A 14,370-nucleotide genomic window follows, 5' to 3' on the forward strand; every position below is an offset into this window, starting at 1 on the left:
TTTCAAAAGCTGCAGGAAGGGACTTTATTCCCAGACCAGAAAATAACTGTTGGGGATGTTGAAATGCCTATATGTATCCTTGGGGACCCAGCCTACCCCTTAATGCCATGGCTCATGAAGCCGTACACAGGCAGCCTGGACAGTAGTCAGGAGCTGTTCAACTACAGGCTGAGCAAGTGCAGAATGGTGGTAGAATGTGCATTTGGATGTTTAAAGGCGCGCTGGCGCAGTTTATTGACTCGCTTAGACCTCAGCGAAACCAATATTCCCACTGTTATTACTGCTTGCTGTGTGCTCCACAATATCTGTGAGAGTAAGGGGGAGACGTTTATGGCGGGGTGGGAGGTTGAGGCAAATCGCCTGGCTGCTGGTTACGCGCAGCCAGACACCAGGGCGGTTAGAAGAGCACAGGAGGGCGCGGTACACATCAGAGAAGCTTTGAAAAACAGTTTCATGACTGGCCAGGCTACGGTGTGAAAGTTCTGTTTGTTTCTCCTTGATGAACCCCCCCACCCCTTGGTTCACTCTACTTCCCTGTAAGCTAACCACCCTCCCCTCCTCCCTTTAATCATTGCTTGCAGAGCCAATAAAGTCATTGCTGCTTCACAGTCATGCATTCGTTATTCATTCATCACACAAATAGGGGGATGACTACCAAGGTATCCCAGGAGGGGTGGTGGAGGAGGGAAGGAAAATGCCACACAGCACTTTAAGCACAGCACTTTAAAAGTTTACAACTTTAAAATTTATTGAATGACAGCCTTCTTTTTTTTGGGCAATCCTCTGTGGTGGAGTGGCTGGTTGGCCGGAGGCCCCCCCACCGCGTTCTTGGGCGTCTGGGTGTGGAGGCTATGGAACTTGGGGAGGAGGGCGGTTGGTTACAGAGGGGCTGCAGTGGCAGTCTGTGCTCCAGCTGCCTTTGCTGCAGCTCAACCATACACTGGAGCATACTGGTTTGGTCCTGCAGCAGCCTCAGCATTGAATCCTGCCTCCTCTCATCACGCTGCCGCCACCTTTGAGCTTCAGCCCTGTCTTCAGCCCGCCACTTACTCTCTTCAGCCCGCCACTTACTCTCTTCAGCCCTCCACCTCTCCTCCCGGTCATTTTGTGCTTTCCTGCACTCTGACATTATTTGCCTCCACGCATTCGTCTGTGCTCTGTCAGTGTGGGAGGACAGCATGAGCTCGGAGAACATTTCATCGCGAGTGCGTTTTTTTTTCTTTCTAAGCTTCACTAGCCTCTGGGAAGGAGAAGATCCTGTGATCATTGAAACACATGCAGCTGGTGGAGAAAAAAAAAGGGACAGCGGTATTTAAAAAGACACATTTTATAAAACAGTCGCTACACTCTTTCAGGGTAAACCTTGCTGTTAACATTACATACATAGCACATGTGCTTTCGTTACAAGGTCGCATTTTGCCTCCTCCCACCGCGTGAACGGATTTTGGTTGAATGCCAGCAAACATACACTGCAATGCTTTGTTCTACAGTGATTCCCCAGTACGTGTTGCTGGCCTGGAGTGGTAAAGTGTCCTACCATGAAGGACGAAATAAGGCTGCCCTCCCCAGAAACCTTTTGCAAAGGCAGAACCGCAAATGCCAGGGCAAAGTAATCCTTTCACATGCTTGCTTTTAAACCATGTATGGCATTTTAAAAGGTACACTCACCAGAGGTCCCTTCTCCGCCTGCTGAGTCCAGGAGGCAGCCTTGGGTGGGTTCGGGGGGTACTGGCTCCAGGTCTAGGGTGAGAAACAGTTCCTGGCTGTCGGGAAAACCGGTTTCTCCGCTTGCTTGCTGTGAGCTATCTACAACCTCCTCCTCATCATCTTCTTCGTCCCCAAAACCTACTTCTGTATTGCCTCCATCTCCATTGAAGGAGTCAAACAACACGGCTGGGGTAGTGGTGGCTGAACCCCCTAAAATGGCATGCAGCTCATCATAGAAGCGGCATGTTTGGGGCTCTGACCCAGAGCGGCTGTTCGCCTCTCTGGTTTTCTGGTAGGCTTGCCTCAGCTCCTTCAGTTTCACGCGGCACTGCTTCGGGTCCCTGTTATGGCCTCTGTCCTTCATGCCCTGGGAGATTTTCAGAAAGGTTTTGGCATTTCGAAAACTGGAACGGAGTTCTGATAGCACGGATTCCTCTCCCCAAACAGCGATCAGATCCCGTACCTCCCGTTCAGTCCATGCTGGAGCTCTTTTGCGATTCTGGGACTCCATCATGGTCACCTGTGCTGATGAGCTCTGCATGGTCACCTGCAGCTTGCCACGCTGGCCAAACAGGAAATGAGATTCAAAAGTTCGCGGTTCTTTTCCTGTCTACCTGGCCAGTGCATCTGAGTTGAGAGCGCTGTCCAGAGCGGTCAGAATGGAGCACTCTGGGATAGCTCCCGGAGGCCAATACCATCGAATTGTGTCCACAGTACCCCAAATTCGAGCTGGCAACGTCGATTTAAGCGCTAATCCACTTGTCAGGGGTGGAGTAAGGAAATCGATTTTAAGAGCCCTTTAAGTCGAAATAAAGGGCTTCATTGTGTGGACGGGTGCAGGTTTAAATCGATTTAACGCTGCTAAATTCGACCTAAAGTCCTAGTGTAGACCAGGGCTGTGTGTATATAAAGTCTGCTGCAGTTTCCACGGTATGCATCCGATGAAGTGAGCTGTAGCTCACGAAAGCTCATGCTCAAATAAATTGGTTAGTCTCTAAGGTGCCACAAGTACTCCTTTTCTTTTTATCTTCACTATAGTAATCTTCAGTTCCATAGTCAAGTATTTAAGTAACTTTATCTTAGATCATATACATGCAAAGATGTGATCATATAATTGGCGGTACCATAGTGCACACAAATGAGAATAAAGCTAAAGGTGTGTATAGTACAACCTTACAGCAGAATTCTGCACTATCCTATTACATTGTTATATGTTGGCCTATTAAAGGAAACACTTACAGATTGTGAACTATTATTAGATTGGCAGTTTTTTATACTAAATTACTATGAAATGGCCACTGGGTGCCTGCATCCCATACAAGTGCTGTACCTTCTGGGTTAGCCCTATCTCCCTCACCTGCCATAGAATTGGAGAGCAGGGCAGCTCATGGCCTGACTCCTCTCCCTCCCCACCCTCTACTCTTGTCTTGGGGCCCTACAAATTGGAAGGCTGTTCTCCCTCATTTCTGAGGTCTAACAGATACCGTTCCATTGACCTGCTTTCTTTGAACAGCTGGCCGAGCCCGAACTACCAGGCCACATTGTGCTACAGAATCCTCACTGACAAATGTACATGAAGTTATAGAAGAACATCCATCTATCAGAAGCAGCTCTTCAGCAAATCCAGGTAAATAAGAACTATTCTCTGAGGGCTGGCTGGCTCATTGACCAGCATTGCATCTCTAAGCAGCGTCAGTTAAGATTGTTTCTCCATATGCTCAGAGATTTAATATGACTTCCTGGAAAGTGGCTTAGCAGCAAAAGGAAACATCCTGATGACTTCAAATTGAAATATGGTACAGTTCTGATATTCAAATAGATCTGCCAGGAAGGACTGGCTCCACCCCAGAATAGCAATACAATGGCTTTCTAACTAGCTTCAGTAGCTGGTAGCTATACTTTGTGAAGACACCACTGGTCACTGACTTTTTTCTTTTTTTTTTTTTTCTTTGTTGCTGGGGGCGCGGGAATCGCCAACACCAATAAGGTGACCTCCTACCTTTTAACTTTAGGTGCCTTAATGCTGTGCTGCTGTGGCTTGGAGCCCTGACACTAGTAGCCAGCCCACAGGCATAAAGTTCTCCGCTGGCTTCCACCAGCCTTGTTACTCCCAACAGCCCGTCCAGTCCCAAGTCTACTAAGTTCTGTAACTGCCAGGCACCCTGACTTCCTCTCTGCTTGTCACCCCCCAAAGGTATGAACAGCCCCCAGTTATCAGTTCACTTTGGCATGCACACTCCACACAGATTGCACAGCAGAGACATGCTTGAGGTAAAAATAAAGTTCATTTAATAGAAAAATCACAGATGAACTAGTAAGGAAAGGCAAACACGAGTTACACAATACACACAGATACAACTTCAGGCTTTACACTTCTATATTGGATAAATTCCCTTTTCTAATAGTTACCCATTGCCTCGGAACAGTTTCCCACCATACTCCCTGTCACAGAGGGGATCCAGTGTTTCATGGACTGCTTCCTGCGTAGAGGCTGCCCCTCAGTTTCTGAAGCCTTTGTTCTCAACCCCCTTCCCTTTTTAACAGGGTTTGCAGCCTTTTTCTTTCTCTCAGATTATGGTTATTCAGAGTGTGGGGAATTCCCTTTCTGCTTGATAGCTGGGGCATCTCAGTCTCTTCCCATTAACTGTAATGGTTCTGTTTCTCTCTTCCTGGGCTGTATTATGGATCATCACTTGTGTTTGGTTCTGTGTAAACACTTGGCTCAATAGGAGCCCCTGCCTGTTGTGAAGTGTATTTGAAATTGTAGTACAGTGTATGAGCATAATACTCTATGTACATAGATTCATAACCACAGTCTGTATAAACATCTCCTAATGACCATCAAGTTCAGAACACTACAAGCTTTCATAAGACCTTACTTGATATATTTATTAACAACCTTGCATACAAAACCAGTTGATTCAATTGCTAACTCCTTGAGATTCAGACTCTTGTGGTGTCTGTACCTGGATTGTCACAACCACTGGACACAACTAATAAGGAACACTCTCTCCAGGACAAGACTCTAGGTCATGATATCCCAGTTTGTACAGAAGAGGGTTTTGTATGTGTATGGGCAGGGGGAGGGTGTAGATAAAGAAATTATTCTGCCTAAAAGAAACTTGTTTGTGGTAACAACTTCACATAAAAGTGATATAAATGTCTGTCTTTTTCCAGTTCGGAGGAAATCTAATATTGTGAAAGAGATGGAGAAAATGAAAAGCAAGAGGGAAGAGAAGAGAGCCCAGATAAGTGAGATCAGAACAAAACGGGCACAGGTGCAGTATTTGATCAGGGAGTAACCCTTGGTTCCCCAGAATAAACTGGGATAAGAAAAATTCTATAGGATAGTGTGTTTATAATGGTCAAACTAAAACACATTTTGGACTAACATGCCCAGTGTTTGGTTTCAGTTTACACTTGCTGTGGATTTTGTTTTAAAGTGTCATGCATAAGGATGTAAACAAAACCTGTCTGCTCTCTCCAGACTGAATTTGTTTAGGGGTCTCCCGGGTAGCTGTTTCTGCAGTTGAAGACTGTTAAACCCTAGACTTGCTCTTTCAGTTGTAGGTGGCATTTCTGAATCATAGAAATGTAGAACTGGAGGGGGATCTTAATAGGTCATCTAGACCAGCTCCCTGCACTGAGACAGAACCAAGTATTATCTAGACCAGTGTTTTTCAAACGGGGGTCTGTGGACCCCTGGGGGTCCCAGAGAGTACTCCAGGGGGTCCACTGGCCCCACTGATCAACTCCTCCCCCTCCCTCCCAGCGCCTCCTGCACACTGGGGAACAGCTATTCCCTGGCGTGCAGGAGACACTGTGAGGATGGGGGGAGGAGCGGGGACAGGGTGCACTCGGGGGAGGGAGCAGAATCATGTCCAGGGCCGCCAGCCCCGCTGATCAACTAGGGTTGCCAATCCTCCCAGTTTTGCCAGGAGTCTCCTGGAATCAGGCTCTATCTCCAGGGGGGCTACTGAAGGCAAACTGGGAGATTTTAGGCGCTAAAAGTCCAGTGGGGCTAAGGCATGCTTCCTGCCTGTCCTGCCTCCGTGTTGGTCCCAGAAGTGGCCGGCAGATCCCTGCGGCCCTTGGGAGGATGAGGGGGCCAGGGGGTCTTTGCATGCTGCCCTTGCCCCAAGCTCCGATTCCACAACTCCTATTGGCCTCAGTTCCCAGCCAATGGGAGCTGCAGGGACAGTGCCTGCAGCCAAGGGCAGCACACGGAGATCCTCTGGCCCCCCTGCCTAGGAGCCACTGCCAGAGGGATGTGCCGGTTACTTTCGGGAGCCACCTGCAGTAAGTGCCACCTGTACGGAGCCCTCACCCCTTCCTGCACCCCAACTCCATGCCCCAGCCTGGTGAAAGTGAGTGAGGGTGCGGGAGAGTGAGCGATGGAGGGAGGGGGGAATGGAGTGAGTGGAGGGTGGGGCCAGAGTGGGGCCTTGGGGGAAGGGGTGGGCTGGGGCCTGAGGCTGAGTGGCAGGGCTTGGAGGTCCCTGAAAAAGTTTAAATAAAAATGGGGGTCCTCGGGTTGCTAAAGTTTGAGAACTACTGATCTAGACCATCCCTGACAGGTGTTTGTCTAACCTGCTCTTAAAAACCTCCAATGAGGGAGATTCCACAACCTCCCTTGGTAACTTTGTTGTACTGCTTAACTACCCTTACAGTTAGGAAGCTTTCCCTAATGTCTAACTCCCTTGCTTCAGCTGAAGCCCATTACTACTTGTCCTCTCCTCGGTGGACATGAAGAACAATTCCTCCTCCTCCTCTATAACAACCTTTTATGTAAAAAGAAAAGGAGTACTTGTGGCACCTTAGAGACTAACCAATTTATTTGAGCATGAGCTTTCGTGAGCTACAGCTCACTTCATCGGATGCATACCGTGGAAACTCTGTGTATATAAAGTCTGCTGCAGTTTCCACGGTATGCATCCGATGAAGTGAGCTGTAGCTCACGAAAGCTCATGCTCAAATAAATTGGTTAGTCTCTAAGGTGCCACAAGTACTCAGTCTGTATTCGCAAAAAGAAAATAACACGGCTGTTACTCTGAAACCTTTTATGTAGTTGAAGACTTCTCCTGTTCCCCCTCAGTCGTCTTTTCTCCACACTGACAAAACTGGGTTTGTTTAATCTTTCCTCGTAGGTCATATTTTCTAGACCTTTAATCATTTTTGTTGTTTTCCTCTGAACTTTCTCCAATTTGTCGACATCTTTCCTGAAGCCCAGAAATGAACACAATGTTCTTGAAACTATTACAGTATTTTACTGAAACAGATTTCATCACTTTTTGGATAAGTGAACTAAGCATAAATTGAACAAAATGATTGGCCACTAGCAATGGAAAAGCAAAGTGGTGACAATTGCAATATTGAAACTCATTGACAAATGGCAGGGTATTGAATGTTCTCTTCTCTTCCCTGTCATGTGAATCTGCCTCAGGGAGTGCAGACATAATGCAGTATTCTTATCTCTTCTCACTACGCACAGGGAGGAATTTACCATGCATAAAACTTAATGCTCTTCTTACTGTTCTGCATTGTCAACAGTCTTAAAATTCATCGGTATGGCAGTCATTGTAAACTTCCCAGTTTGTTTGAGGTGCTACAACGCAGACACAGCACACAGATTTGGTACTATGTAGAGGAAAACTGGGGTACAAATGGAGAAATACAGGGTGTTTCTTTGTGGGAGAAGGCAATGGATGGGTAGAGAGGAGGTGTGCTTATCAGCAGTTAAAATGAGTACTGAAAACTCCTTCAGCTCGGTTCCTTCTGCTGCATAGGAAGATTCCCCCTTCCAAGCAAAATGAGATTAGAAATCCTAATCATTCAGTCAGGTTATTTCTAGTTCCAGAGTCTTTCACATGTCTTTGCAGCATGAGGACAGAGTAACAATATACTGAGTTCTTTAGCTGCACACAGACTAGTGCCCTTTGTACTCCTAGGCAGCACCTTTTTTGGCCGTTTGCTAAAGCTAATGTCTGTCACTGCCCTGCAGGAATTTGATAGCAGCTGTCCAAACTGGGAGTTTGCACGGATGATCAAGGAATTCAGAGCTACTTTAGACTGCCAACCAATATCTATGAATGACCCAGTAAGTAAATATTTGGAATCATTGACTGCAATGTACCAATATCACCTGTGATTTTTTTTTCCGCTCATTGAACACTCGTGCTTCGATAGTCATTATCGAAGACTTAACCAGAAATACTTGAACTTGCCTAGTTTAACTTGGTGTACCATGGATAAGCAGGAACAGTGTGACATCATGGCTTAGTATTGAGCTCACACTGCAACATGGAAAATGTAAGTTAAATATTAGGAGTAACTTCAAAGCAGATCAGCAGAACAAGCTGTGAAGGTGGTGGTGGAAACTGCCACTTCTGGAGTTAAGACTACATTAAATGCCAGAATAACTGAAGTATCATCCTAGCCTCGGAAAAATATTACTCTGATCTGTCAATGACAAAACTTGAGTCCAGAGAAGTAAAATGCAACTTGCTAGCTGTTGACCCCTGTTCCAAACTCTTGACATGTTGGTCAAATGCCTCTAACATGAGGAGGCTAAAAACTAAGCGGTGATGTTGTAAATACCACCAAGCTGCAGAATAGAGATTTGCCCAGTCCACAAATTCTTTAAATACCTCTTTTGGTTAAGCTCAGCCAGTGACATGCAGAATGTGGTCTTTCCCCAACAAAATGATCCTGTAGCTGGACTGCAGCGATGCCTAAATTGACTGCAATGTGAAGAGCTCAGATCTAGTGAGGTCACTGTGAAGTTAACTTCGCAATATGCAAATCTGGTGATTACAGACTTAATAATTTTATTATGATGTTGAAGTAAAAAGAAAACGGTACAGGGTTTAAGCATAGAAGTTTCTGGTTATCAGGGAATAAGGTACAGATTATCAAGGGGTGCGAAATTTCGGTTTAGGAATGGGTGGTGTAAGAAATACATAATCTGCAATCTCCCCGATTGGGGGTTAAAGGTTAATGGGTCAAAAGTACAAACATTGAGATATGGGGGTATGTTGTTCATATAATGGCTATTTTCAGGTGTGGAGTAGAATGAGTGGATACGATGATGAGGATGGATTTACCCTCATTTGGTGAGATTTAATGTTCAGTGAGTTTATGGTTCCAGTTCGTATGGTCCAATGGAAAGTCTCTGTCCCTTTCCCATAGTGGATGCATGATGTCGTACCGGCTCACACCACCTGATACTGTCAGTGGCCGGTGATGTGTTCGATGTAGATGTCCCTGGACCATCGGATGGTGTCTGAGACAGAGGCACCGCATGAGCCATGCGTAGCGTCGACCAATCCCACAGGTCCGCAGCACACGCTCGTTGCAGGGGTCCCAAGCACCCAGGGCTCCGACGATCTGCACCTCGTAGCCCTTTGCTCTCAGGGTGTCGGCTGTGGGGGGGCGTATTTTTCCACGAGCTCGGGCTTTGCGGAAGGCCGGGGTCCTGTTCTCAAAGGAGACCGTGATGTCGACGAGGATGATCTTTTTCTGGGCCTCGTCGGTGACTACCACATCGGGTCACAACTGGCTGTCAGTACCGGGGATGGCGCAGTTCACAGCGACCTCCCCCAGGCATGGTGCGATGGCTTTCACCAGGCGGTTCTGGATGGCGTTGTGGCACACCTGCCAGGCTCTGGAGTGGGGCTTGCAGCTGCACAGGACGTGGGACAGGGTCTCGTTGGAGTAGCCACACTTCCTGCAATGCTCATCTCGGTTCCCATGGCGGACGGCTCCATTGAGCGGGACGCAGTTGAGCCGGGTACAGTGGATGAAATGCCAGTTGTGAAACGGGTGAAGCTGCCCTCAGTGGGGAAGTGGTTGCTGGTGTCCCATTTGCTGGTCAGTTCGAAGGCTTTACCCTGGTCCAGCTTATGCTTCAGGGTTTCCATGTACAGTGAGTGGATGGCTGCCTTCAGAGTCCTCTCCAGCATGCCCCTGGCGCTCGGGGTGACGATGGTGTTGTTGTCGGGCCTGATTTGCGGCACCAGGACTCCCAGCTCTTGGTGCTCCTCGCACCGCTCCCAGCGGCAGCCGATGCGCTTCCCCAGGCGATGCGTGGCATTGCGAGCACGGGACCACAGTGAAGCGATGTCGTGCCCATCCCATCCGAATTCGCCATCCAGGGAACCGCTCAGGAAGCTGGCGGTGTCTTGGTTGGAGGGGGCTCTGCCGATCTGCTTCTTTGTCGCGTCCTGGAGGGCGTTTGCTGCAATGTTCCTTACCGTAGCGTTGGGACATGTCAGCAGGCGGAAGGCGTGGGTGATCACCGCGATGTCACACAGGTCACCCATGTGGGGGACATTTGCACTGCCATGCCTGTGGGCGATATAGACCAGCTTGTTGCTGGCTCTCTGGGGAAGGAACAACCACTTCTTCACCAGCTGCCGGACGATCTTGTCTGCCTTGTTGAGGGGTACCTTCGCCATGGAGGATCCCCTTAGGACAAACGAGATGTGGGGAATCAGGAAGGTGTTCAGGGCGTTTATTTTCTGCCACGGTGCTAGCAGGGAGGCGTCGATCTTGGCGGCATCGTGCAAGATCTCCTGAATGGTGTCCTCAGGTGTCTGCCGGACACAGAAACCCGTCGGCGTGCCAAGATGCTGGTACGCCTGCCCCTCTGTAAGGGGGATGATGGGCTCGCCCTGGATCTGGAACCCTGTTGTCTGCACCGAGTCCCTTTTGCTGCTGTCGATGTGGAGAGTTGCGCACTTCTTTACGTTGAAGCGAAGCCCCATCCAATCGGCAGCTCGACTGGTGGCATCTAGCATACGTTGGAGGTTCTCTGGGTCATTCTCTGGGTCATTCGTGGTCAGGACCAGGTCATCCGCGTAAGCCAGGACGCTCACCCTCTCATTGTGGAGGTTGAAGCCATCTGGGCCATTGGAGATCGCTCGCAGCAACGGCTCCATGGTAGAGGGCATGGTACCTATCAGGACTCTGGATGTGGAGCTCCCTGTCAGGCACAGCTGTGCTCCTGGTAGGGAGCAGGGGCCGAAACCCCAGGAGGGCAGCCAGGCTCCAGGCGGGGAGATCCATGCCTGGAGCCTGCTGTGGCTACCCTGTTTCTGTTAGGGAGCCGTGGGGGGCAGCCTGGCTTCCAGCAAGGAGATCTGCACCCAGTGTCCAGTTGGTTACTCCATTCCCAGAAAGGAATGGAGCCAGGAAGCCAGCTGTGGCTCCTTATGGGGAGCCTGGGTGGCAGCCTAGCTTGGAGCAGAGACCAGGCAGGAGCCTGGCTGCAGAGTATGGAGCCATGAAATTGACAAGAATGACAGCCAATAGATGCAAGTAACGCAGTTTTTACAGGGACACTGCGTCACCTGAACTACACTGACATAAGTCCTACGCCCCTTGTGGAGGTGGAGTTATGTTGGTGTAGTAGGGCACTTACGCTGGCAGGAGAAGGGCTGTATTGTGTACGCTGACATAATTAGATTGACGTAAGCTGCCTTACGTCAACCTAATGCTGTAGTGTAGACCAGGCCCTTGTATCCTTACAGCCTCCACTGCAACACTGATTTAGCACAGGTGTGGTTGGGGGCGGGGGGAGAATAGTGATACTCTGTATTCAGTCTCACTGTAACCTCTCCTTCTCTTAAAGATAGAAGAGCGCAGGATCTGTGTTTGTGTAAGGAAGCGCCCTTTAAATAAGCAAGGTAAGTGTGTGTCTGTATTGGCAAAATTTAACCTGGAATCAGATGCCAGTTTGACGTTACTCATTCATGTTACAAATATTTTTTTTCCATCAACAGAACTTCACAAGAAGGAATGTGATGTGATTACAGTTCCCAGCAAGTGTGTCCTGCTGGTGCATGAGCCAAAGTTGAAAGTGGACCTAACAAAATATCTCGAGACCCAGGCATTTAGATTTGATTTTTCATTTGATGAAACTGCTTCCAATGAAGTGGTTTATAGGTAATGTATCATCTTACATAGTGGGCCTGAGCAGCACAGGATTAACATGGTGGGAATGAAAACATAAAGGGTTACTATCTCAGATTGTCTTAGTTTAAAGGGATTGATATTTTACAATCCAGCTAACCATATTTGGTTTTGGTAAAGACCAGTGGACTGTGAAACATCTAACAGGAGCTCTTAGCTTAGTTTCTGTCTGATCTTAATGTTTACTACTGAATCCACTTCCATTTGTTGGATTCCTGGGAATTATTTGAAGATTCTAGAAGTATAGTGATGGCTGAAGCCAAGTATGGGCTAGTCAGGAGAGTGCCTCCTTTCTTTGTGCCTTATTCTTTTTATACTTCTAAATTCCTAGGTTCACTGCGAGGCCTCTTGTACAGACCATCTTTGAGGGTGGAAAGGCTACATGTTTTGCATACGGCCAAACAGGCAGCGGCAAAACACATGTAAGTGACTGACTGGCTGTCTTCTAAAAGCCTCCAATATCTCAGTTTAGATAAACTGATTAAAGCACATTTGGATATTTAAGGTAAATAGCCTTTCATCCAGCAATTGGATCTTGGTTTTTGATCGTCCTTTGAAATGATAATGGAGAGAGTTCACTTAACTTACCAAAAGGTGAGTTAGTAACCATTAAAACTTCAGCAAGCGAATAGCTGCTTCCTTTCATATTGCTGAGAAAGTAATGAGGCTGACTCTGGCAATGTTGTTTAGTGGTTGAAGACCAGGACCAGGCACTGCTGTAATCCTGGCTCTGTCACTAACCTCAGGCAAGTCTCAATCTCTCTGCCTTCATTCCCCAGCTTGTGAAATAGGGTACTAGCGCACTCAAGAGGTGTAAGGATTGTTTGTATCATATTTTGAAGATGTACACTTTAAAGGCTCTCTGAACTCTTCCAGAAATACTTAATACACTTACAAAAATAAGCCTCTTCTCATATATGGTGTAATGATGCTGTTTCTGGCAGGACCCAACTGAGAGTGCCAATTCAGGACAAATTGCTTAAAGCAGGGCAGTTACAACCCAAGGCTGGGGTTTCTATGCACACCAAGGCAAATCAAACCAGCCAAACAGGGAAGACTTTTGTTTTACCCCACTGGCTAACCACAAGTCACACAAGCAATTCCCGTAGACACTCCAGTTTCCCAGTATCACCACCAATGCCACTTGTTATGGGGACAAATGGTTATGAAAACCAATACCCTAATAAAAGAAAGTTTCTCTCGATCCCAAAGGACCAAGCCCCAGACCCAGGTCAATATACAAATCAGATCTTACCCACAAATCACGCTGTTGCCAATCCTTTAGAATCGAAAATCTAAAGGTTTATTCATAAAAGGAAAAAGATAGAGACGAGAGTTAGAATTGGTTAAATGGAATCAATGACACACAGTAATGGCCAGGTTCTTGGTTCAGGCTTGTAGCAGTGATGGAATAAACTCCAGAGACTTGATTTGAACCTGCCGAACATCCCCAGCTGGGAGGGGTCTTTCAGTCCTTGGTTCAAAGCTTCAGTGTAGCAAAGACCCTCCACAGGTACGAAGCAGGATTGAAGACAAGATGGAGGAGCTGCAGCAGCTTTTTATAGTCTCATGCCATGTGGTCTTTCTTTGTTCCAAAGACAAGCTGTCCATCCCATGGCCTGGAAAAACCTCAGAGTTCTGTCCATAGACATGTCCCTGCATACCTTGCTGAGTCACAAGGCGTGTCTGCCTTCTCTCAATGGGCCAATTGTATATCTGAGGGCCCTTAATGGGCCATCAAGCAGGCTAGGTAGAGCTGACACCAACTTGTCTGGGGGTGTCACCCAGAAGCATAGCACAAGTTTGAAATACAGACAATATAGAGCCAATACAAAAATGATACATGCATACAGATAGCATAATCATAATCATCAAACCATAACCTTGTCTTAGACACCTTATTTGACCCCCTTATTACAAGATTTGGTGCCACTACAGGACCTTGGTTGCAACCATGTTCTATATGGTCCTGGTTCAAGTCAATAACGTGACACATGGATACCCCCTGATCTGGATATTACTTGTGGAGTGGGCAGATCTTCACTGCTGTGAGTTAGGTATCTTAAGCTTTTCTCTTTCACTTCAGACTTTCTGCAGCTGTTCTGTGGTATCACACTCTGGTCCTGGTTCACTGCCTCCATCACACCAGCTTTTCGGTTGGGGAGACCTTACAAGTGTGGACATTTTTTTGCCTACAGGATACTCAATACTAGACTTTCAGTAACTGGAACCTGTTTTCTTTCCCTGTAGCTTTCCAATCACTGGAACGAAGTCTGAATTTCTCTCCCTTCAGCTCACCTATCAGAGTAGCCTAATACACTGCCTTGTGTGTGTTTTTTTGGTAATGATTTTCCCCAGGTCATGTAGCAAAGTGTTTTAACTCAAACCTCTGATTGGTTAGTGCCAGTTGATTAGACAAATGACTAATCCTGATGTAAAAGATGGATGCTAAGGGAGATAAAGGTCCAAAAAGTAGCCTAGGAATTGTCTTATGGCTTGTTATTTCCCATTGGTGTTACCCAGGCATGCAAAAGGAGTTGTTTTCTTTGCAACTTTTTTTATTACTATAATGGAGGTGATCCCTGGTTGTGGCCACTCCCTATATACCTTACTGATTGAATCCTATGGGCTCATAAATGTTTACACCTATAAAATATCAGGTTTATTTAGCTTCATCTAAAAACTTCCTGG

The 14,370-nt window shown here is 47.2% G+C and overlaps 2 protein-coding genes across 4 annotated transcripts in view; one reads left to right on the top strand and one right to left on the bottom strand.

Annotated features, from left to right (window-relative positions):
* The window catches only part of KIF2C (kinesin family member 2C), a 54,243-nt gene that overhangs the window by 16,034 nt on the left and 23,839 nt on the right, over window positions 1-14,370 (top strand). For all 3 annotated transcript variants that reach the window (XM_075131888.1, XM_048861345.2, XM_048861346.2), the window contains 6 exons: window positions 3,221-3,334; window positions 4,885-4,985; window positions 7,709-7,804; window positions 11,339-11,393; window positions 11,490-11,652; window positions 12,011-12,101. In XM_075131888.1, the coding sequence (XP_074987989.1) occupies window positions 3,221-3,334; window positions 4,885-4,985; window positions 7,709-7,804; window positions 11,339-11,393; window positions 11,490-11,652; window positions 12,011-12,101 (620 nt within the window). The remainder of the gene's footprint in view (window positions 1-3,220; window positions 3,335-4,884; window positions 4,986-7,708; window positions 7,805-11,338; window positions 11,394-11,489; window positions 11,653-12,010; window positions 12,102-14,370) is intronic.
* On the bottom strand, window positions 616-2,559 carry LOC142073043 (uncharacterized). Its single transcript, XM_075131892.1, has 2 exons — window positions 1,669-2,559; window positions 616-1,281 (listed from the first exon to the last, which is right to left on the bottom strand). The coding sequence occupies exons 1-2, from the start codon at window positions 2,246-2,248 to the stop codon at window positions 740-742; spliced, it is 1,122 nt and encodes a 373-aa protein (XP_074987993.1). The 5' UTR covers window positions 2,249-2,559; the 3' UTR covers window positions 616-739.

This window comes from Caretta caretta, chromosome 8, assembly GCF_965140235.1.
Source record: "Caretta caretta isolate rCarCar2 chromosome 8, rCarCar1.hap1, whole genome shotgun sequence".
Classification (NCBI taxonomy): Eukaryota; Metazoa; Chordata; order Testudines; family Cheloniidae; genus Caretta; species Caretta caretta.

Excerpts from the sequence above, each read along its gene's own strand:
- LOC142073043 (XM_075131892.1), bottom strand. The coding sequence starts at position 2,248 with ATGCAGAGCTCATCAGCACAGGTGACCATGATGGAGTCCCAGAATCGC. Across the intron at positions 1,282-1,668 it reads AGGCGGAGAAGGGACCTCTG|CTGCATGTGTTTCAATGATC; the intron begins GTGAGTGTACCT and ends TTTCTCCACCAG.